This window comes from Rattus rattus, chromosome 4, assembly GCF_011064425.1.
Source record: "Rattus rattus isolate New Zealand chromosome 4, Rrattus_CSIRO_v1, whole genome shotgun sequence".
Lineage (NCBI taxonomy): Eukaryota > Metazoa > Chordata > Mammalia > Rodentia > Muridae > Rattus > Rattus rattus.
The window spans coordinates 132,857,774-132,882,548 of record NC_046157.1 but is presented as its reverse complement, the minus strand read 5'-3'; the positions used below and the strand labels follow the sequence as shown (position 1 = coordinate 132,882,548).

Below are 24,775 nucleotides of genomic sequence, written 5' to 3'. Positions count from 1 at the left end.
AAGGCTCTGAGAAATGCAAAATAAGAGCAAATCAATGGCTTCAAAATAGACTTTAGAAGTATGTAAAAAGGAAATGAATAGTGCCATTAAAGGAATCTATGAGAAAATCCAGAGGGGGAGAGAGCTGTAACCTTAGAAGTGTGGATACTCCTGAGAAGTCAGAGGAGAAAACCCTCTGCCCACAGTCCAGACCCATGAGGCAATTGCATAGTGACAACCGTGCCCACTGAGTGCAAGAACCTACATGAGCAATCAGGGGCAGAACCCTTTGATTCCTGCCCGGGCCTAGAGCTGGAAGACAGTCCCTAGAAGCACCTCCACAGCTGAGAGCAGAGCACCTGTTCAGAAAGGCTGAAAGAAAACAGGAAAACAGTTCTACAGGAGTGTTGACACAGAGGCATACAGCAGGGCCAAGTCACTCCCAGAAACAGCAAGACAAGCAAACACCTGAGAGAACCCAATGTCTAGAGGCAAGTGCGGGAACCTAAGGAACAGAAACCAAGACTACTTGGCATCATCAGAGCCCAGTTCTCCCACCAAAGAGAATATTGGATATCCAAACACACCAGAAAAGCAAGATGTAGATTTAGGATCACATTTTTTGATAACGATGGAGGACTTTAAGAAAGACATAAAGAATTCCCTTAGAGAAATGCAGGAAAGCACAACTAAACAAGTAGAAGCCCTTAAAGAGGAAACAAAAAAATCACTGAAAGAATTACAGGAAAACACAACCAAACAAGTGAAGTAACTGTAAATGGAAATAGAAACAATAAAGTACAAAGGGAGACAACCCTGGATATAGAAAACCAAACGAAGAGACAAAGAGCCATAGACACAAGCATCTCCAACAGAATACAAGAGATACAAGAGAGAATCTCAGGGGCAGAAGATACCATAGAAAAGACCGACACAACTGTCAAAGATAACATAAAATACAAAAAGCTCCTACCCCAAAACATACAGGAAACCCAGGACACAATGAGAAGATCAAACCTAAGGATAATAGGTATAGAAGAAAGTGAAGACTCCCAACTTAAAGGGCCAGTAAATATATTCAACAAAATTATAGAAGAAAACTTCCCTAACCTAAAGAAAGAGATGCCAATAAACATACAAGAAGCCTACAGAACAACCAATATATTAGACCAGAAGAGAAATACCTCCCATCACATAATAGTTAAAACACCAAATGAAAAACAAAGAAAGAATATTAAAAGCAGTAAGGGAAAAAAGTCAAATGACACACAAGGGCAGACCAATAAGAATTACACTAGACTTCGCATCAGAAATTATGAAAGCCAGAAAATCCTGGAAAGATGTCATACAGACGCTAAGAGACACAAATGCCAGCCCAAGTAACTGTATCCAGCAAAACTTTCAAATAACATAGATGGAGAAACCAAGATATTCCATGACAAAACCAAATTTATGCCATATCTTTCTACAAATCCAGCCCTACACAGGATAATAGATAAAAAACTCAAGGAGAGTAACTACACCATACAGAAAGTAAGAATATAATTTCCTTGCAATGAAACCAAAGGAGAGACAAACAAATGTAATTCTACCTCTAACAATGAAAATAACAGGAAGTGACAATCACTATTCCTTAATATCCCTCAACATCAACAGATTCAATTCCCCAATAAAAAAGACATAGACTAACAGAGTGGATATGTAAAGAGGACCCAGCATTTTATTGCATGCAGGAAACACACCTCAGACACAAAGACAGACACTACCTCAGAGTAAATGACTGGAAAACAATTTGCCAAGCAAATGACCTGAAGAAGCAAGCTGGAGTTGACGTTCTAATATCAAATAAAATTAACTTTCAAATAAGAGTCATTAAAAAAGATAAGGAAGGACACTTCATATTCATCAAAGGAAAAATCCACCAAGATGAACTCTCAATCCTAAATATCTATGCTGCAAATGCAAGGCCACCTCCATTCATAAAAGAAATCTTACTAAAGCTCACAGCACACATTGCACCTCACGGGATAATAGTAGGAGATTTCAACTCCCCACTCTCATCACTGGACAGATCGTGAAAACAGAAATTAGACAGAGACATAGAGAAACTAAGAGAAGTTATGAACCAATTGGATTTAACAGATATTTATAGAACATTCCATCCCAAAACAAAAGGATATACCTTCTTCTCAGCACCTCATGGAACCTTCTCCAAAATTGACCATATAGTCAGTCACAAAACAGTCCTCAACAGATACAGAAAGATAGAAATAAGCCCGTGCATATTATCAGCTAATCATGCATTAAGACTGGTATTCAATAACAACAATAATTACAGAAAGCCCACATATACAAGGAAGTTGAAAAATGCTCTACTCAATGACAACTTGGTCAAGGAAGAAATAAAGAAATAAATTAAAGACTTCTTAGAATTTAATGAAAATGAAGATACAACATTCCTGAACTTAAGGGACACAACAAAAGCTGTGCTAAGAGGAAAACTCATAGCTCTGAGTGCCTGCAAAAAGAAACAGGAAAGAGCATATGTCAGCAGCTTGGCGGCACACCTAAAAGCTCTAGAACAAAAAGAAATAAATAAACCCAAGAGGAGTAGAAGGCAGGAAATAATCAAACTCAGAGCTGAAATCAACCAACTAGAAACAAAAAGGACTATACAAAGAATCAACAAAAGCAAGAGCTGGTTCTTTGAGAAAATCAAGATAGATAAACCCTTAGGCAAACTAACAAGAGGTCACAGAGAGTGTATCCAAATTAAGAAAATCAGAAATGAAATCACAAATAAATCATCTAAACAACTCCATAACTCCTAAAGAAACAGAAGCAGTTATTAAAATTCTCCCAATCAAAAAGAGCCCAGGTCCAGATGGGTTCAGTGCAGAATTCTATCAGACCTTCATAGAAGACCTCATACCAATACTGTCCAAACTATTCCACAAAATTGAAACACACAGAGCACTACCAAATTCCTTCTATGAAGCCACAAATACTCTTATACCAAAACCACACAAAGATCCAACAAAGAAAGAGAACTTCAGACCAATTTCCCTTATGAATAATGACGGAAAATTACTCAATAAATTTCTTGCAAACCGAATCCAAGAACACGTCAAAACAATCATCCATGATGATGAAGTAGGCATCATCCCAGGCATGCAGGGATGGTTTAATATATGAAAATCCATCAATGTAATCCATTACATAAACAAACTCAAAGATAAAAAACACATGGTCATTTCATTAGATGCTGAGAAAGCATTTGACAAAATTCAACACCGCTTCATGATAAAAGTGCTGGAAAGATCAGGAATTCAAGGCCCATGTCTAAACATAGTAAAAGCAATATACAGCAAACCAGTAGCTAACATCAAGCTAAATGGATAGAAGCTTGAAGCAATCCCAATAAAATCAGGGCTAGACAAGGCTGCCCACTCTCTCCCTACTCTTTTAATATAGTACTCAAAGTCCTAGCCAGAGCAATCAGACAGCAAAAGGAGGTAAAAGGGATACAAATTGGAAGGAAAGAAATCAAAATATCACTATTTGCTGATGATATGATAATGTACTTTAAGTGACCCCAAAAATTCCGCCAGAGAACCACTTAACCTGATAAACAACTTCAGCAAAGTGTCAGGGTATAAAATTAACTCAAACAAATCAGTACCCTTCCTCTACTCAAAGGATAAACAAGCTGAGAAAGAAATTAAGGAAATGACACCCTTCACAATAGTCCCAAATAATATAGAATATATTGGTGTGACTTTAACCAAGCAAGTGAAAAATCTGTATGACAAGAACATCAAATCTCTGACGAAAGAAATTGAGGGAGATCTCAGAAGATGGAAAGATCTCCCATGCTCATGGATTGGCAGGATTAATATAGTAAAGTTGGCCATTTTGCCAAAAGCAATCTACAGATTCAATGCAATCCCCATCAAAATTCCTATGTAATTCTTTATAAAAATAGAGCAATTTGCAAATTCATTTGGAATAACAAAAAACCCAGGATAACGAAAACTGTACTCAACAATAAAAGATCTTCTGGGAGAGTCACCATCCCTGACTTCAAGCAGTATTACAGAGTATTAGTCATGAAAAACTGTATGGTATTGGTACAGAGACAAGCAGGTAGATCAGTGGAACAGAATTGAAGACCCAGAAATGAACCCACACACCTATAGCCACTTGATCTTTGACAAAGGAGCTAAAACCATCCAATGGAAGAAAGACAGCATTTTCAAATAAAATGGTGTTGTTCAACTGAAGGTCAAGTATGTAGAAGAATGCAAAATTGATCCATTCTTATCACCCTGTACAAAGCTAAATCCAAGTGGAACAGGACCTCACATCAAACCAGATACACTCAAACTAATAGAAGAAAAAGTGAAGAGTCTCAAACATGAGCACAGGGGAAAAAATTCCCTGAACAAAATACCAGTGGCTCATGCCCAAGATCAAGAATAGACGAATGGGACCTTGTGAAAACTGCAAAGCTTGGGTTGGGGGATTTGGCTCAGTGGTAGAGCACTTACCTAGGAAGCGCAAGGTCCTGGGTTCGGTCCCCAGCCCCAGAAAAAAAAAAAACTGCAAAGCTTCTGTAAGGCAAAAGACACTGTCATTAGGACAAAATGGCAACCAACAGATTGGGAAAAGATCTTTACCAATCCTACATCTGATAGAGGGCTAATATCCAAAATATACAAAGAACTCAAGAAGTTAGACTCCAGGCAGCCAAAACACCCTATTAAAAATAGGATACAGAGCTAAACAAAACATTCTCAGCTGAAGATTGTAGAATGGCCAAAAAGCACCTAAAGAAATGTTCAACATCCTTAGTCATCAGGGAAATGCAAATCAAAACAACTCTGAGATTCCACCTCACACCAGTCAGAATAGCTAAGATAAAAAAAACTCAGGTGACAGTAGATGCTGGTAAGGATGTGGAGAAAGAGGAACACTCCTCCATTGGTACAACCACTCTAGAAATCAGCCTGGAGGTTCCTCACAAAATTGGACATTGAACTATCTGAGGACCCAGCTGTACCTCTCTTGGGCATATACCCAAAAGATGCTCCAACATACAACAAAGACACATGCTCTACTATGTTCATAGCAGCCTTATTTAAAATAGCCAGAAGCTGGAAAGAACCCAGATGCCCTTCAACAGAGGAATGGATACAGAAAATGTGGTACATCTACACAATGGAGTACTACTCAGCTATGACTTCATGAAATCCATAGGCAAATGGAATGAACTAGAAAATATCATCCTGTGTGAGGTTACTCAATCACAGAAGGACACAATTGGTATGCACTCCTTGTTAAGTGTATATTCCCCAAAATGCTCAAATTACCCAAGATGCAATCTATAGACCACAGGAAACTCAAGAAGAAGGATGACCAAAATGCAGATGCTCCCACTCCTTCTTAAAAGGGGGAACAAAAATATCCATAGGAGGACATGTGGGCAAAGTTTAGTGCAGAGACTGGAAGGAACAGGAAACATTCAGAGCCCCACCCCACATGTGGCCTATATATATACAGCCACCAAAACTAGGTAAGGTTGAGGAAGCTAAAAGGTGCATGCTGAAAGGGACTGGATTTAGATAGATCTCTCCTGAGAGACACATCCAGAGGTCAACGCTAGCAGCAAACCACTGAACTGAGCACAGGACCCCTTTGGGGGAAATTAGAGGGAGGATTGAAAGAGTTGAAAGAGCTTGCAATCCCATAAGAACAACAATACCAACCATCCAGCACTTCCAGGGACTAAACCACTACGAAAGATTATAATATGTACTGACCCAGGGCTCTAACTGCATATGTAGCAGAGAATAGCCTTCTTGGGCACCAGTGGAAGAGGAAGGCCTTGATCTCACAATACGGTTGAACCCTCAGTGTGGGGGAATGTCGGGGTGGGGGGTATCATGGGGTGGTTGGGGGAGAACACCATATCAGGGAAAGGAGGGTGAGGGGTCTTATGGAAAGTGAAACCAGGAAAGAGTTAACAGTAAATTAAAATGTAAATAAAGAAATGTATTTAATAAAAAATAAAATTTCAAAAAAAGATAAAAAATACTATAAAGCAATCAAAAAAGATAATGTGAACAAGAAAGAAATTTAGGATTTGGAAAAAGTTGAATGCCAGGTATTTGAAAGACTGTATGACCATGATCAACACTTTAATATACTTGAGAAATTTTTTTACATGTTAATGAACTGGGTCTTTTCTTATAGTGAATAGTAATATTGTCCCTTTCTGGCTGTAGGGCCTAGGGATCCAGATGGTGGAATTTATTATTTGTTGAGTCTGAACCTTTGAGCCTGTTCTAACACAAGCTTATGCCAAAGCAACAGGCCAAAGGTGATATCTAAGTCATTGACCAAACTATCTGGACTAACAATCACAGGTGAAATTCCACCTTGTAAATGGGAGAAGAGGAATAAAATATACCTTTAAGGATTTAAAAAAAATGAAATGTACCCAAAAAATCCAATAAAAATAGTTTAAAATAAAAATAACTTAGGAAATACAAAATACTGGGGTGCCATTCCACAATCATGATGTGTTTCTTCTGTGATAGCATTAGACAGGTTAACTTACTTCTCTATGACTGTTTTCTTATTTGAAAGTAAGTAATGGGATCATCTATGGAGTGGTTGGTAAGAACAAAAGCTTTGCCTAACTTGAATAATAGGTCCCTCCAGAGCATGTGCTTAACTTTATAGGCACAGAGCAATTAGCTGGGGGATCAAAAACAAAACCCAAACATAAAAACAAAACAAAAAAACAGGACCAACAACAATTTAAAAAATTCTGCATACTGGGATTAAAGTCATATGCCAATTTTGATCAGCTTTGTAGTTATTTCTAATGAACAAACAAAAATCCCATTACAGTTCTAGCAGTTGTAGACAACAGAGAGAGAGCAACTGGGAAAGGGAATAGCAATTAAAATGTAAATAAAGAAATATATTTAATAAAAAAATAAAATTTCAAAAAAAGATAAAAACATACTATAAAGCAATCAAAAAAAAAGAGTATGTGAACAAGAAAGAAATTTTAGGATTTGGAAAAAGATGTAGTGTGCGTGTTGCTTCCTTTCCCAGATACCCCTGGGCCTCAAGCCTGAATCCAGTGAGCTGGACCTAAGAGCAGCCAGGTTGAAATTCCTGCTGCCATGGCAGGATTCTGCAGGAACATTTTCCTTTGACAACAAGGAACCTGTGTGGAGGAGACCTCTTGGTGAGTCCTCAAGGACTCTGCATGTCCTTTTGTAAAGGGAGAAGCCCAACCAGGCCTTTGAGCAAGGCCAGCAAGTTGTTTGGGGAAGTCTCTGGTCATGTGGCAGAGGACCTGGAAAGGCTGAAAGAATGGCTGCCCCCTTCAGAGCAAAGGATAAAACTTCTAGGCTTATGACCATCTAATTTATCTTTTCACCTGAAGCCTTATTATTCAAATTTTCTTACTGGGATACAACTATGCTCCTGGTGAGCATCTTGTCTCTTGGATGCTCAATCAGTTCTTTGTTGTCACAGACTGTTTGAGCTTACTCCAGTCACTGGGACTTATTCACACCTTCAAATTTCCTGAACTTTTCAGATTTCTAAAATTTGTGGCAAACTGAGTGACAAAAGCAATGAATGTTGAGCACTTCCCTGGGGTCCAGTGCATATGGAGCTATGGGTGTATGGATATGGTAAGTCCGTAGGAGTTACTCTAAGAAAGTAGGACTGTGCTCTTAGGACCCCTGGGTGACCTCACTTCACTTTGCCAGCTTTGTGGGCTTCTACTCTGCTGCTCTGAGAAGGATTGGAAACTCCTGGAATAGATGTGAGGTCATTGTTAGTATTAGTGGGGGTAGGTTTGATTGAAATATATTCTCAAGAATATTAACAAAATCATTGCCTCTTGTGTACCATCTGGATGAACTACCAAACACAGACAGTTCTTCATGCACTTCCCAAAGCCAGCAAATTGGAGCATGAAGAAAGCCAAGTCCAAGGCATTCAAAACCAGCATCCTCACCAATGCCCCCAGGGAAGGCTTTGCTCAAACAAGGGAGGTACTGAGATAGTCGGCCCGCCCTCATACACTCAGAGAAGACTGTGCCAGGAGAATTGGGGAAGGATTGTGGGAGAGAGTAATTAGGTGTCAGCATGCATAGAGCAGAATGTAAAGTGAATAAGAAAAATATATATAAATAAAAATAAAATAAAATTCTTTAACAAAATGGGACACAATGTATTGCTGAACTAACTCTACTGTGTTTACACTTGCACATGCTTTAACATCTAGAGAGACTAGATGTGATGAAGTAGGATGCCCTTGTCATTTACATATACTATGTACACAGCAAAGATAAATGAAGTGGATAACATGCAGTTCAAAGATCCATTGTTCCCTCACATCTATGTGGCTCTGCTTCCCTTTATCAGGACTGTGGAGGCCTCTGCTCATCCAGGTCTCAGGGCTCGATCATCTCTGGCCAAGTGCTCTTGTGTTCCAAACAGAACTCTGCCTCAGGCTGCAGAGGCACTGAAGGGCCAGCCTTCACCTTCAAGGTGCAACCACTCTTTCAGCCTTTCCAGGCTCTCTGTTACTCAACTGGAGGCTTCAGCAGAGGCCTTTCATCTCAATAACAGAAGCTTACCTGATCCAAAACATTGGGAAGCCATCCTACACTCCTGATTGGCTGGTTACCTGAGACCAAACAACATAGCTCTCTTCTTTATGCCTGTTTTCCTGATTTGAAAGTAAATAATGTGATCATCTGTGGGGTGGGTGGTAAGAATAAAATCATTAACATGAATAATAGGACCATGGACTTAACATTAGAGGCACAGAGCAAATGGCTGGAGGGAATTACCAAAGAAAACAATAAGAATTCTCACAACAATTACAAAAAACAAAACAAAGCAAAATAAAATAAAATAAAAAAGAAAAGACAAAGTACAAAAACAAAAACAAACAAACAAACAAAAAAAAACCTTGTGGGTGCTGGAATTAAAGGCATGTATTGACTCTGACCAGCTTTGTAGGTATTTCCAATAAAAAGCAAACAAATAGTTGCAGCAGGTGCAGGAGAGAAAGCTGGGAGATATCCTGTGCTGCTGCCCCCATGCTGTGATTCTGCAGCAACAACTTCCTTGGGAGTAGGAACCTGTAGGCAATAGGCCCCTTGGTGGGCCTGTCATCTCAAAAATAGAAGCTTCGGTAACCCAAAAGATTGGACTCCAGTTTACCTCAGGCCAGGAAAGAAGTCAGCCATCATTAGTAAAAGAGCAAGGGAAAAATTACATAGGACAAATAAGTGCCTTAATCAGAAGAAAAGATCCTCAACTTCTAATGTGCGCACATCTGCACCCCTCTCTTCTGAGCTTTGCATAGTGATGTTGTATAACTCCAGATGGTAGGAAAAGACAGAGCTCTTCCCAGAAAAGTCATACATGATTTTCACTCTGACATATGTGAGGTTAGGTGGCATTGTACCACAGATTCAGCACACCCAGGATAAGAACACAGAAGCCACAGATGACAATGCCAAATGGACTCCCTCCTGAACTTATGGACCCATTAAAATTGAGGTTTAACCTGAACTCAGGCCATTCCACTCCCTGCCCATCCGCCTGATTTTTATGTTTGCTAGAAGTAAAAGATCAGAGTGTAGCCCCAAATATTCTCATGCCTAGACTTGGCTATTCAGGAAGAATGATATTGGAGAAGTGATGGCTATGTTGTTACAATGTAGTAACACAAGGTACAGGTTGACATTTGCTCACTGATGTCCAATTTAATTGTCTTGTTATATTTCAGAAAGTGAGGATGTCCAACTTAATATATAAAAGGACAGAAATTCATAATTTTATACATGCCCTCTACTTTATCCCCTATGCTCACAAGAAAAGGCAGATTTTATTGCAAAAAGTTGGATTACACACCATTGATTTTGTGCAATACATGGATGTGTATATCAAAACAATGCCAGCTAACAAGGAATTCACAGTAAGCAAATATTACCAGGTTATGTACAATTAAAGATATACGTGAAAGATATTGGCCTCTAAGAACAGGGAAAACCTTGGGAATCGAAATGTATGTCACATGCATTTTTCAGGTGGTAGATGTATTTTTAAGGAAAAACTCCCCCATCCATGGTCTCTAAGAGATTTGGGTGCTAAGAAAAATCTCTAACCCAATTCAGGGTTGTAACCAATTCTCCCCAGCAAAAGCATGGATGACTTCCAATGAAGCAAAGAGAAATAACTAGCTTTGGAATAGAGGTTGCCAAAAGATATTCCCTGCCACACATGAGAGACTGCAGGAAAGGGCCCCCACAAAAATTGATCAATTTGGGGAGAGCTAGTTAGCAGGTAGACCATAGAACTTCCCGGTGACAGCATCATTAAGCCCTTCACTGGACAATCTATTGTATCTAAGAGATCCCTAGAATCTTCTGTGATGTCACCAGTGTTGTGGTGACACCAACTGTCTTTGGGATATTCCTTCAGTTCCCTTTGGGTTCACAAGCAGGCATGTTCCACCAGCTGCTCAGGCTATTTCGCAAGGAAAGTGGAGATCAATTAGAGACCACAGGTCAGAGGAAGCTGACCCCCTCTAATGGAACAGGAAGGAGGAAATCATTCCCTGGGGAAGGCTTGTGAGTCCTGGGCAGAGTTGGGGAACATCCTCAAGGAGGTAGGTGTTTGAGATGTGCCTTCTAAGACTAGGGCCTTTACAAGCAGGAGCCTTGGGATTTCTCAAAGGCAAACCAAGAGTCAGGAGTTCCTGATCATTAATTTGAGAGAAGCCAGAAAAGTGGTAAGCCTCAGTGTCTTTTTCTGGAAGCTTTTTAATTGTGAGTGTCAATGAATGGCAGGAGGAGGCACTCAGAGATTAACAATGACCATCCATGGTTGGGAGTTAAAGCACTTCATCCTCTAGATTACTGTAGGTTACATAAGTCTCTGATGACAAGAACAAGGAAGGATGCACCCCTAGTCATGAATTTAGGTCTCAGACACTTTGCGCTGGAACACATATGATTAGAGCTTGATGATGCTAAACATTATGAACTCCAGGATTTATCTGCACCACATCTATGAAATATCAATATCCCACATGTTTATTCTGAGTCAGGTTATATGTTTCAGGGCGAGCGGTCCTATAATAGTGAGTGTGGCACATGTATGGCATTAGAGTTTGGAAAGAGGGACATAGCTTAAGAGTCCAGCTTGAAGCTAGCTTTCTGCTCTTTCGAGGATTCACCCAGTCTCTACCATTTCCCCTTCCTCACCCTCCTTTGGGATTCAGAACGGTCTTTTCCTCCATGGGCCATCAAATATGCAAACTCACTTGGGTTTATCTATCTACAGGGTTTGGTGGAAGGCATCATCCCAAATGTCATCAGTGAGCAAGAGGAGGTCGAAAAGGAACTGGAGGAACTCAAATTTTGAAATCCAGAAGTGTAAATTCGAGAGGGATGAACTTTATCAAATCCTGGACCTTTATATCTATGATGAGTGGGACCACAGGTAGTCATTATGCCCAGTAACCTGTGTACTGTCTTGTGCTTTCTCTCTGCTAACCCAAGATTTTCTCATAGCACGAGTTTCACCTCTCATCCTGGATTTTAAAGAGCCTTGGCAGGCATTTGCTTGTGAGATAAGCTAGGTGCTGTGTGTTTAGGGTCAACCTCTTTTGTACTTGACCCTGAGCTCCTTGGATTAGCATTGGTTCTCTCAACAGCTGGAAGGACCTGGTCTTCCAGGTGAATGAAATGCCTGCACACCATCACTCTTTTTCTCTGATTTTGTTCATTATACACTGATTCTATGGCACCTCCATGCATGTAGTTGGGATTCTGCTTGTGTTTGTGTATGGTTGGTGTGTATGTATGTGAAAGTATTTGTGCGATTTATGCTCACGGTCAGGGAGTCTGGGGAGTTTGATGGGATCTGAGGATTTGTGTGATGGACAGTTTGCAGGTCATGATGGTGTGGAAGCCCACATGGATCAACAGAGCACTTTGCATCTTCTATTTACTTAGGTGATAGATAGGACTCTCCTGAGGGAAGGAGGGGTTACAAATCCTCTTCCCTGTCAAAGTAGTTATGCCCTCTGGGAATTCATGAAACAGTAGGAAACAAGGTTTGAGAATCCCTGTTTTCAAAACAAAAGAAATATCATCACAACTATCTGTTGGACCCAAGACTCTGGCACAGACTGGAGGAAACCTCTTACAGAACTAGGCAATGCCTTCATGCTTACCTGGCCAACTCTTGACAGTCAGCTCCTTGGACCTGGTAACCTGGCTCTGTTGTCCTGTGCCCAAGATGATAAGTTTAATCAGCACAAATAGGACCCAGTTCAAAGGAGCAAGTATGTGGTATAAACTGACTTTAAGTAATCCAGTCAATAGTCTGATTTAATGTAATCTCTTTTTGCCTGATTTGAACTTTATTTATTTTTTGACTTTATTTTATTTTATTTTGTTTTTTACCTATCAAGAGACCGTTCATTGTGACCTAGAAATGGTGACTGTGGTAATAAATTCTGGACACTTGTTATGCCCAAACAGGCATTTCTCAGGCTCTGCCCACTCCTATTCAGAGAGTCTTTGCAGAACCATATCTTCACAGCCTTTTAAGGAGTCCTTATTTCAAAATAAATATTTGATGATTTGCATAGATATATTTCCTTAGAAGAATTGTGATTGGAGTCTCACTGGTGTGTTTTTGCTCTGGTCTTTGTGTTTGCCACATTCTTCCCTCCCCCCCTCATTTCTTAAATTTGAATTTTTATTGGGTTTTTTTATTTACAATTCACCTAATTCTGAAATCATGAGTTCAAAACGTTATTTGTTCCTTTGGCCATGACCTTACCCAGGCTGGATGTCGAATTGCCAGTACTTCGATCTGAACATGAGATGAGAGTGACAGCTATGCAAATGATGACCAACTCAATAAGTGATGCCATGGAGAGGTACAAGGAGCTTATACAAGTGAACAATTCCTACCGGTGAGTCGCTGACAGAGATGAGAACCCAGCACTAGGCAGGGAATGCTTCTGTCCTCCTATTATTTTGAACAAAAGTCAGGGCTCTGGTTCTGTAGTGTCTGACTCTTAACAGGAAGCTTGGCTCCTGGCAAGGGTCTTGAATTTGTAACTCTTGAACTCAGTTGTCCTACATGTGAAGAGTGTAGAAGACCCTCCAATTGTTATTTTCCCCATTAAGGATTCTCTAGATAGAAAAGATTTGCATCATGATGGGAATATCCATCAACTCTGAACCTCTAGGACTCTGACAAGAGATTTAAAGATCTGTGATCCATGAGAAACACATGGAAAGATTGTATAGCTTATTAGGTCTTCAACCTCCCTCAGAGGGGATTTGCCGACTACCTGCAGATGGTTTTAGCATACCATGGACATATAAGCACCCATATGGACCATTTCTTCTTCCTTGATTTATATAAACCGTCTTAGTGTCAGGATTTTCAGAAGTACTGTGATTCATGTGGAATGTGTCCTCTGGATTTGACCTCTAATTGGTGCTAACTTGTACAGTGTGGCTCTAGTCTGGGGATGTCTAGGGATGAGGCCCCTTGAAGGGATGACTGTACTTGCAGGAGTGACAGGCAAATAGAAGCTGGCTGGGATTTACCATTTTTTGTTTGTGGTTCAGCATCAGGCACTTCCAGCTCCTGCATGAACAAACTCAATTGGAGAACAATATACAGATTTTGCTGAATGAGAAGAAGAGAAAACTGCTGGTGGAGCAGACTGAACTGCCAGCATCCTCTGTGGAGGCAAAGAGGCTCTGTGAAGAGGCCGGAATGAACATCTGTGACCCCAGAGCCAAGCAACAGCAGGTAGGGTTAGGCCTCAGGGTCAGGTTGTCCTCATGTCTTACCATAAACTTAGACAAACCAATGTTACTGTCTATTGACTGATCCATGTCCTGACCTAGGTCTCATCCAAGTGTTCATTCATGTGATGGTTTACAAGGCTTTCCGTGGAGATAGCCCCTTTTCAGGAAACTGCATGTTTGGAAAGCAAATGCTCCTGCTCTTCTAGATTGTGCAGTTTATGAAGGGAGATAGGTTGATCACACAGCACAGCACTACATGCCATTATGTGTGGAGGGTGCTATGTGGGAGCCCCTCTTTAGACTAGAACAGAGCTTTGAGGGATGAAGCAAAAGCCCAGAGACCATTTTCTTTACAGGGGTCGTGTGAGACTCCAGGAACTAAGTAGTTTTCAAGGAGGAGAGCCTGGTGGAAATGCCAAAGAAATGGTTCTCATTGTCATTTGTGGTGGCTTTTGTCCTTCCTCACCCCTTCCCCCTCTATGGTGACTTCTATGGTGACTTCATGCTTCATAGATCTTGGGTAACTACAGATCCTGAGGAGCAGCATGTCAGTCCTGTCTTATTTGAGGGCTCCTGGAGAGTTCATATCTGGGCCTTACAATCTGAAGCTGGTTAGAAGAGCAAGGGTGTGGAAAAGGTTTCTCAAAGGCTGAGGGTTGGCATGAGAGACTTGAGACTTCAAGAACAAAGTTATCCGTATGTACCCCCAATTCTCACCAGGAAAGGTGCATTGCTGTGCTGACCTGCATCTTAGGGAGCATGTGGGGAGGCCACTTAATGACATGGAATTTTGTCCAGTCATTATCCAACTTAGTCCTTTAAGCCTAGGTCTCTCAACAAACAGGAAGCTTCCTGTTTTGTGCTGGCCAGCAGTCTTTGCATCACCGATCCAGTTCCAGGTGGAGCCCTCTCTCTTATTTGTCTCAACACATTCTCAAACCATTCAGTTATTTTCATAATAAGGATTAGATTTCTTCACTTTAACTGAACATAGGTATCCCCCGGGAAGATTCTGGTTTGTCTTATTGGCTTCACCATGACCTTGCATGGAATCCTGTAGTGCATCTCTCTGCTGACATTGCTTTGCTGACTATATCATGGGCATGGCATTCTTTCAGGATAGATTCCCTCTCAATACTGTACACAGTGCTGCATTTCAGAAAAGTCACTGTATGTTATTTATTTAGCCTCCTTCTGACTGACATTGAGCTTGTTTTAATATCACATGAACTCTAATGTGATGAAAAGTTCCTGGGAACTGACCATGAGTCACTGTCTTCTCTGATGCTTCCAAGGTCTTCTATGAAGGAAACAGGGTAGTTTTAGTCAGGGGCCTATGATGAGTCAGCATAGAGCTTGATGGATTCTTTTCCTAGAAATCTCTCTCTTGGGAATTGGATGTTGTATTGTTTAGGCTATCTGTGCAGAACATGTAATTTACTGGTAGGACCAGCAAGTATCTGCATAGAAAGATTTCCTGAAGTGGAAATGAGTACAGGCCAGGGCAGCACAGCCTGCCTGAGTCTAAGAGACTTGTACTCAGCATTGTTCCCACTAATTCCTCAGTCAACAGGAAATGTGCTGCATAAAAGTGAAATTTCCATTGGCATGTGTGTGTGTGTGTGTGTGTGTGTGTGTGTGTGTGTGTGTGTGCTGTATCTGTGTGTGTATGTGTGTATGTGTATGTGTGTGTGATGTGTATCTGTGTGTATGTGTGTATGTGTGTGTGTGTGTGTGTGTTGTGTATGTGTATGTTTGTGTGTGTGTGTTTGTGAAGAAATGCACCTGTGTTTGCCTCTATTTCCGGGTACTGACAACAGCACTGCTAGTGTTCACTTTGCATCCATGCAGCATCAAATACAGCAGCCCAATCGTTTGGCATACAATGGAGCCCTTCCATGGATTATGAGATAATCCATGCAAGCATTCACTTACTTACTCAAAATATCTGTGACAAAATCACATTATGGGCAGAAAAATTGTTGATTTGGATCCTGAGTATGGAGATTTCCTATGATTCTAGCTTTGGGCATGAAGTCAGTCAGGCTATGGTAAAGAGAGCTCCGATTAGAAGAAGCTGCACTCTATGGGGAAAGTCTGAAACAGTGAACAGGAGTCTAGTCCACCACCAACATATGATCCTTTGCTGGAAACAAGACTGCTCTACACAGCCTTGGGAACTTGCTAAACCAGATTAGCTAATAGGACAAGAACCCTAATTCTACGTTGGTTTATGAGAGACAGAACATCACTGACTGAGCTGTCTGTAGAGTTATGGCCACTCTGTACATATCCCACTCAACATTTGTTTTTATGCCTCCAGAGTATCCTGGGGAATCATTATATTAAGGATTAACTGGGAAAGTAAACACTTTACTTCAATGTACTATGTTTATATTGTGTGAACACACATGTCTTGTGTGTTTGGGAGTGTGTATTATTGTTTCTGTGTGTCTCTGTGTGTGTTTGTGTGTGCACACATTCATGCATACCTGATTTGAGAGTACAATCTTCCAATGACCAGAATAAGGAAGGATTATAGGAAAGAATGCAAGACACTCTGAAGGAGAAAGAATTCATCACCCAGGAAAATGACTTATGAGAAACAATGTAGAAGCATGATGAGATCAGGTAGGAACAGAGGTTGGCAGAAGCCATCTAGATATCCTGTCCCTATATAAATCCCTTTTTGTGTGAATGACCACCCACATGGATTTCAGCCACAGGCAGCTAAAGAGCTACTCAGAGTATTGTTCTAGTACAGTTCCTGTGAATTTTGCCCATGAAACAATATATATGATCCTCTGGATTTCTTGGTATTTTGTACTTCTCTCTTCCTGTGATCTCTCCGGAAAGATCTGAGGACATTTTCTCTTCTGTCCTCTCAGAAATTGCCTTACACTAGCCATAGACTTACAGAGGTGCTGTTCTGTTTCTACATCACAATCACCTTTAATGTCCATGTGTACGCTGGGAAGATTTGCATGGAGCACCTTCTCAGTGATTACAGGATCTATGCAGTTCCCATGGATTTGATGTGAGATGGCTTCTCTGTGTATTTGCAGGTACAGCGGTTAAAATGGAACCTAGGCAGGTTCCTGCACTGCTAACATAATCAGATCTTTCACCTCAGTTCTGGGCATGTTCTCCAGAAGGAATCCACATGGTATTCTAGGTTGCTCATACCTCTCTTGAACTCCGATCCAGACATAGCCACAAGGTTATTATTCAATGTAATATACCTGGATGAGTAAAAAATATGCTCATTTTTCTTTTTCTTTTAATTCCAGTACAGTGTGTAGTTCACAGTTCAATTTCTAGCAGTTTTTAAAAGCTGAGATACAAATCCAAGCCCGGGTACTCTATGACACTTGGGGATTCAGGGACTGACCTCAGCTGACAGACATGTCAGGCTGGATTGTCCAACTGAATAGAGCTGATGTCAGAGGGAGAGCTGATTCGACAAACCCTCACTAAACCTTCATTCCCTTGCTCTGCTAGGTCTAAAATTCTCCAGCAGAAACTCGAACATGACACAGACCAGGACAAGATCTCCCTTGGAGAGAAGAGCTACAGGAGGAGAACTAAGTGTGCACAGCAAATCACCACTATTGCATCTCATCTGTAATGTCCATAGCAATTGTGGACTGCATTTTCCTCCTTTAGTTTGACTTCTTTGGATTGAATAGGCCGTACTTTCATCTCTCTTCTCCCCATCAAGAGTGTACATTTGAAGGGACTCAGAACTGAGGCATATCTATCAAGACCTGCTGGGCATCCAGGAAGAGTCTCCATGGGTAAATTTGTACTTGTCCTGATGTGTCATCCAGAAGTGTTTCCCAGAGATCAGTCCACAACATTGGAAAGACTTTGAGTCACAGACTGTCATATATTTTATACTCAGTAGTGGACAACCTTGTCCTTCATACCCCCACTCCAACAAAACAGACCTCCTTACATTCCTCTAGGAAAGATTAATCCCATCAGTAACTGCTTTCCTACTATATTTCCAAAGCCAGCCATAGGCTATAAGTCTGTTCTGCAAAATGAGCAGCAAAAGAATGCTGAGCACAATTCCTCTGTTTAGATTTTGGTTTCAGTTTTGATTATTTTGGTTATTTGGTTTTCCTTCTATTCATTTGAAGATTTGTTATTTATCTGTTGTTGTTGTTTTGTTCATTTGCTTCTCTAATTTGATAAGGATACAGACTGTATATATTGACTACCTGCATCTAGTTACTATCAAGTAAATTGGAGGTATTCTGCTCAATAAAGGAGTAATCTCAAACTCTTCACTCTTAAGAACCTTCTTTATTGAGGTGTGGTGTCACCATCTGAAGTCCACAGCTATCAGGCAGGGATGGATCTCTGTATTCTCATGGGAAATGGGCATCATAATTACTTCCAGTCAGACTGAAATACATGGCAATTATATCGCATGGTAGACTGTGTTTCCAACTCTGTGAATACCAAGTTCATCATAAAAATTTACCCACGGTGTATACTTGTTGTCCAATATTTAGCTACCCCTAAATTATACTTTTCGGTGGATGAGAGTTTTGAACAAATTAATCGGTTATACATCAGGTTTTCTGTAATATCTCCCAGGAAATAAAAGCATGGTATACGGGAGTTTAAAGCAATCAGGAAGCCTGCACCCCAATCCCATGTGGGAGAGATCTGAACACCAAGAAGTGTGGACAATCCTGAGACCACAGGACAGACCGCCACTTCTTCCCACCTCTGTCCACATCCCTGGCCCTGGAAACTGCATATTGCTTCTGGACCCAGGAATATAGGAGCAGTCAGTGGCAGGAACCAGCTGGGTCCAGCCCATGCCCTGAACTGAACTGAACAGGTCACACAGGTCCCTGCACCGAACGAAATCCCTTTGGGGAGAAAGCTGGACCCTCAGAAGAGGAGGCTCTCCCAAGAACTCAGAGGAGTCTACTCTCCTCACATGCCCGACCCAAGAGGAAATCGCCTAGTGCCATATGTGCCCTCGGGGCACAGGGACCTAGGAGCAATCAGGGTCAGGGTCATGACCCTTGGGCTTTCTACTTTGGAACAGAGTAAAAGCCAGTCGCCAGGAGTGCCTACACACCTGAGAGCAGAGCTCTCTTGTTCCCAAATTTGGCTGAAAGAAAACATGTCTACAGGCCTGGTGACACACAGACCTACAGGAGGGCCAAGCCACTGTCAGAGGCATCAGGACTCTTGCCTCTCCCCATCAGGTTGACTCTGGCATTAGCTTGTCTTGCTGTCCCTGACAGTGGCTTAACCCTCTTACAGGTCTGGGTGTCAACACCTCCTAGAACATGTTCTCTTCAGCGGATCTGGGAACAGAGAGGTTCCTGGGTTTGTGCCTGCCTGAAGCTACCAGGCGAGTTGCTTGGCACATAAGAGTTGGGTCAGACCTCTGCTCTAGGGTTTGTAGGCGATCCTGGTGACTGGATTTCAGCTCTCTGTGCAGACAGAAACCTGAAGGGCCCTGCCCCTGACTACTGCCAGGTCCGTGTGCTCAGAGGGCACAGATGTCACTAGGCAATTTCCTCTTGGGTCAGGAATGTGGGCAGAAAATAGTTGTCTCCTGTGAGTTCTCAGGATTGTCTGCACTTCTGAGGGTACAGCTCTGTCCCCCCACAGGATTTGGGTGCAGGGAGCTGTGGGACCAGTTCAGTTTACTTCCAGCAGCAGGCAGAAACCAGGGTCAAAAATTCTTTCTTCTGCAACTTTATATCACTTTATAAAACAAAAGGCCACGTAAACATGAAATAATGATTTTCACAAAGAAACTAAACATGGCAATTCAATATTTTACAAGTTGAAGTACTTTTAGATGCTGTGGATTATTCTGCACAATGTCACTCATTATGATTAATTACAATTTGGGAATTGGGTATTTAAATAAAATAGAGGGGAGGGAATGGGGCTTATGGACAGGAAACTGGGAAGGGGAATAACCTTCAAAATGTAAGTCAAGAAATATATAATAAAAAAAAGAAAAAAAGAAATGTAAATAAATAAAATAATTAATAAAAAAGAAGAAAAAAGCTTGATTAAGTAAATTTTATAGTCTCTGTCTTATCTATTTGGGAGCTAACCAAGATAAAAAAAATCACCTTTAAAATTTCTCCAACAGTAAATACTCATCAAAGAAAAATAACCCAGCAAGAGGCTATTGTAATTCTTAACAACTATGTACCAAACCCAAGGGCACCCAAGGTCATAACAGGGCTGCAGTTAAAATCACATTAGCCCTCATATACTGAAAGGGAAAGACTTCAATACCCAACTCTTGCCAAAAGACAACTCACCCAGACAAAAACAAAACAGGAACACTGGATCTAATGACATTATAAACAAAACAGGAATACTGGATCTAATGACATTATAAACAAAACAGGAATACTAGATCTAATGACTATAAACAAAACAGGAATACTGGATATAATGACTTTATAAACAAACAGGAATACTGGATCTAATGACATTATAAACAAAATAGAATACTAGATCTAATGACATTATAAACAAAACAGAGGAATACTGGATATAATGACTTTATAAACAAAACAGGAATACTGGATCTAATGACATTATAAACAAAACAGGAATACTGGATCTAATGGCTTTATAAACAAAACAGGAATACTGGATCTAATGACTTTATAAAACAAAACAGGAATACTGGATCTAATGACTTTATAAACAAAACAGCAAATGACACCTAATAGGTATTTACAGAATGTTTTACCCAAACACAAAAGAATATAGCTTCACTCAGCACCTTATGGAACTTTCTGCAAAACTGGCCACATTCTTAAACACAAAGCAAGTCTCAACATATATAAGAAAATTAGAAAAATCCCCTGCATTTCATGGATTAAAAATAAATTTCACGTTTCTGCCTGCACCCAGAACTGAACAGTTGCCAGGAGTGCCTACACAACTGAGAGCAGAGGTAAGACCAATCTTTCTGCTACCTGCCTGGTGGCCTCAGGACACACAAAGGCAGAAGTCATCTGGGATAGGACACTTCTGGTTTCTGGCTGTGCCCGGAGCTGAACCCGTCTGACAGCTCCCTGCACCCATATCCCTTGGGGGAGAGAGTTGGACTCACACTCAGAGGCATGGACAATCCTGAAACTTCAGGGGAGACCTCCACTTCTGCTCACATTCCTGGCCAAAGAGGAACCTGCTTCTGAACACAGGAATATAGGAGCAGTCAGCAGTAGGAACCTGCTGGTTTCTGCCTGCCCCTGGAACTGAACTGAAGAGGTCCCACAGCTCTCTACACCCAAATTCCATGGGGGAGAGAGCTGGACCCTCAGAAATCCTGACAATCCTTAGACCTCAGGGAAGGCAATACTTATGCCCACATTCCTGTCCCAAGAGGAACCTACCTAGTGCCCTTTGTGCCCTCTGGGCACAGGGACCTAGAAGCAGTCAGCTGCAGGACCCTTTGGGTTTCTGCCTGCACCAAAAGCTGAAAGTCAGTCTCCAGGAGCACCAACACATCCAAGAGCGGAGAGAAGACCAACTCTTCTGTGCCAAGCAACCCACCTGGAGGCTTCAGGTCACACACACACCCAGGAGCAGCTCTCTGCTCCCAGATCTGGCTGAAAGAAAAGAGGTCTACAGGAGCGTTGACATACGGGCCTACAGGAGGGTCAAGTCACTGTCAGAGACAGCAAAACAAGCTAAGACCAGAGACAACCTGATGAGGAAAGGCAAGTACAGGAACCTAAGCAACAGAAACCAAGACTACTTGGCATCATCAGAATCCAGTTCTCCCACCAAAGCAAATACTGGTTATCCAAACACTGTGGAAAAGCAAAAATTGGATTTAAAATCACATCTCATGATGACAATAGAGGACTTTAAGAAGGACATAAATAACTCCCTTAAAGAAATACAGGAGAACACAGGTAAACAAGTAGAAGCCCTTAAAGAGGAAACATAAAAATCCCTTAAAGAATTACAGGAAAACACAACCAAGAAGGTGAAAGAATTGAACAAAACCATTGAGAATTTAAAAATGGAAATAGAAACAATAAAGAAAGCACAAAAGGAGACAACCCTGGAGATAGGAAACCTAGGGAAGAGATTAGGAGTCATAGATGCAAGCATCACCAACAGAATACAAGAGATAGAAGAGAGAACCTCAGGGGCAGAAGATACCATAGAAAACATAGAAAACATTGAGGCAACCATCAAAGATAATGTAAAATGCAAAAGGCTCCTAACCCAAAACATACAGGAAATCAAGGACACAGGGAGAAGATCACACCTAAAGATAATAGGTAGAGAAAAGAGTGAAGATTCCCAATTTAAAGAGCCAGTAAATATATTCAACAAAATTATAGAAGAAAACTTCCATAACCTAAAGAAAGAGATGCCCATAAAAATACAAGAAACCTACAGAAATCCAAATAGATTGGACCAGAAAAGAAACACCTCCCGTCACATAATAGTCAAAACACCAAACGCACAAAACAAAGAAAGAATATTAAAAGCAGTAAGGGGAAAAGGTCAAGTAACATATAAAGGCAGACCTAAAAGAATTACACCAGACTTCTCACCAGAGGCTATGAAAGGCAGAAGACCCTTGGCAGATCTCATACAGACCCTAAGAGAACACAAATGCCAGCCCAGGTTACTATATCCAGTGAAACTTTCAGTTAACATAGATGGAGAAACCAAGATATTCCATGACAAAACCAAATTTACACAATATCTTTCTACAAATCCAGCCCTACAAAAGATAATAGATGGAAAACACCAATACAAGGTTTTGCTGTAAAATTCAAATAAAAAGCTGTTTTTTACCCCACACTAGAACCAGCACCACAATGTCCCAAGATGTCTGGTAGATATCTTCATCTCAGACAGCAAGGTGTCTCACTCTCTTTGCTCTATCCCATATCACATTGCCGATGGCTACTCTCTGAGCCTGGCAACAATCTCTCTACCCATTTAGTTCCCAAGGCAGGTTGCCACCATGCTAGACATACACATCCCAATTCTGTGGTGGCACAGTGTTTCCAGCCACCTCATACTCTCTTGAATTCTATTAAAGCACCACATGAAAGAACACACAACACAATAACCTCTGATCCAATTGATAAGATATAATTGCCCACCTCAACATACAAAGCTCTGCACATATCCATCCCTTAAGAATATTCATAACACCCTATAAATGTGTAGAGAGGAATCTTAACGTCTGCCTCTATGTTCTCTGGGCTGCTTCTCCCCCGTCGCTCCAGTCTCCTACTCCCACTACAACTTTTCTCCTGTCCATCTTGCCCTCTCATCCAATAATAGACCTCATACTATCTTGTACTTGCCTTCACCTGCATAATGACATCATCCTACAAATCAAGAAGATTACACCCTAGAAAAAGCAAGAAAGTAATCTCCTTGCAACAGAAACAAATGAAGAGACACACAAACATAAGTCTATCTCTAAGACCAAAAAAAAGAGGAAACAACAAACACTATTCCTTAATATATCAACATCAATGGACTCAATTCCCCCAATAAATAGACATAGACTAACATAGTAAAAGCGATATATAGCAAACCATTATCCAACATTAAAATAATGGAGTGAAACTTGAAGCAATTCCACTAAAATCAGGGACTAGACAAGGCTGCGCACTCTCTCCCTACTTATTCAATATAGTACTTGAAGCCCTAGCCAGAGCAATCAGAAAACAAAAGGAGCTCAAACGGATACAACTTAGAAAGGAAGAAGTCAAAATATCACTATTTGCAGATGATATGATAGTATACTTAAGTGATGCCAAAAATTCCACCACAGAACTCATAAACGACTTCAGCAAAGTACCTGCACAAAAATTAATTCAACTCAGTAGCCATCCCTACTCAAAGAATAAGCAGGATAAGAAAGAAGTTAGGGAAATGACCTTTCACAATAGCCACAAATATTGTAAAATAACTTAGAGTGCCTCTAACCAAGCAAGTGAAAGATCTGTATGACAAGAACTTCAAGTCTCTGAAGAAAGAATTTGAGGAAGATCTCAGAAGATGGAAAGACTTCCCATGCTCATGGATTGGCATAATTAATATAGTAAAAATGGTCATTTTTCCAAAAGCAATCCACAGATTCAATGCAATCCCCATCAAAATTCCTATGCAATTCTTCATAGAGCTAGAAAGAGTAACTTGAAAATTCATTTGGAATAACAAAAAACCCAGGATAGGGAAAACTATACTCACCAATAAAAGAACTTCTTGGGGAATCAACATCCCTGACCTCAAGCAGTACTAAGAGCAATAGTGATATATATATATATATATATATATATATATATATATATATATATATATTATTGGTACAGAGACAGGCAGGTAGACCAGTGGAATAGAATTCAAGATCCAGAAATGAACCCACACATCTATGGTCACTTAATCTTTGATAAAGGAACTAAAACCATCCAGTGGAAAAAGATACATTTTCAATAAATGGTGCCAAATTCAACTGAGGTCAAGTATGTAGAAGAATGCAGGCCTATCCATGCTTATCACCCTGTAAAGCTCAAGCGCAAGTCGCATCAAGGACTTCATCAAACCAGATACACTCAAACTAATAGAAGAAGAAAAAAGTGGGGAAGAGTCAAATTTCCTGAACAGAACACCAATAGCTTCTGTTCTAAGATCAAGAATTGACAAATGGGCTCTCTGCTCCCAGAACCCGTGGGAGAGATAACTTACCGCCTGGTCAGGTGGGCACTCCTGAGGCTGCAGAGCAGAAGAGACCACCAACACTGCCCACCCCTGCCCACATCCCTGGCCCAAGAGGAAACTGTATAAGGCCTCTGGGCTCCCGTGGGAGAGGGCCCAGGTGAGGCAGGAGCCCTGCCTGAGACACCGCC

General features: G+C 40.9%; 1 protein-coding gene and 1 pseudogene across 2 annotated transcripts in view; both read left to right on the top strand.

The window, feature by feature from the left end:
• Positions 1–7,122: 7,122 nt before the first annotated feature.
• The window catches only part of LOC116899409, a 34,918-nt gene continuing 17,265 nt past the window's right edge, over positions 7,123–24,775 (top strand). Inside the window, exon 1 of one of the 2 annotated variants that reach the window (XM_032901146.1) lies at positions 7,123–7,243. Coding sequence is in view for 1 of the 2 variants with exons in the window: in XM_032901145.1 (XP_032757036.1) it covers positions 7,673–7,697 (25 nt within the window). In the remaining variant the exon portion in view is untranslated. Of the gene's footprint in view, positions 7,244–7,516; positions 7,698–24,775 lie in introns of those variants that run through there. The other variant, XM_032901145.1, reaches the window with a different exon arrangement.
• LOC116899408 lies at positions 10,534–17,483 on the top strand (annotated as a pseudogene).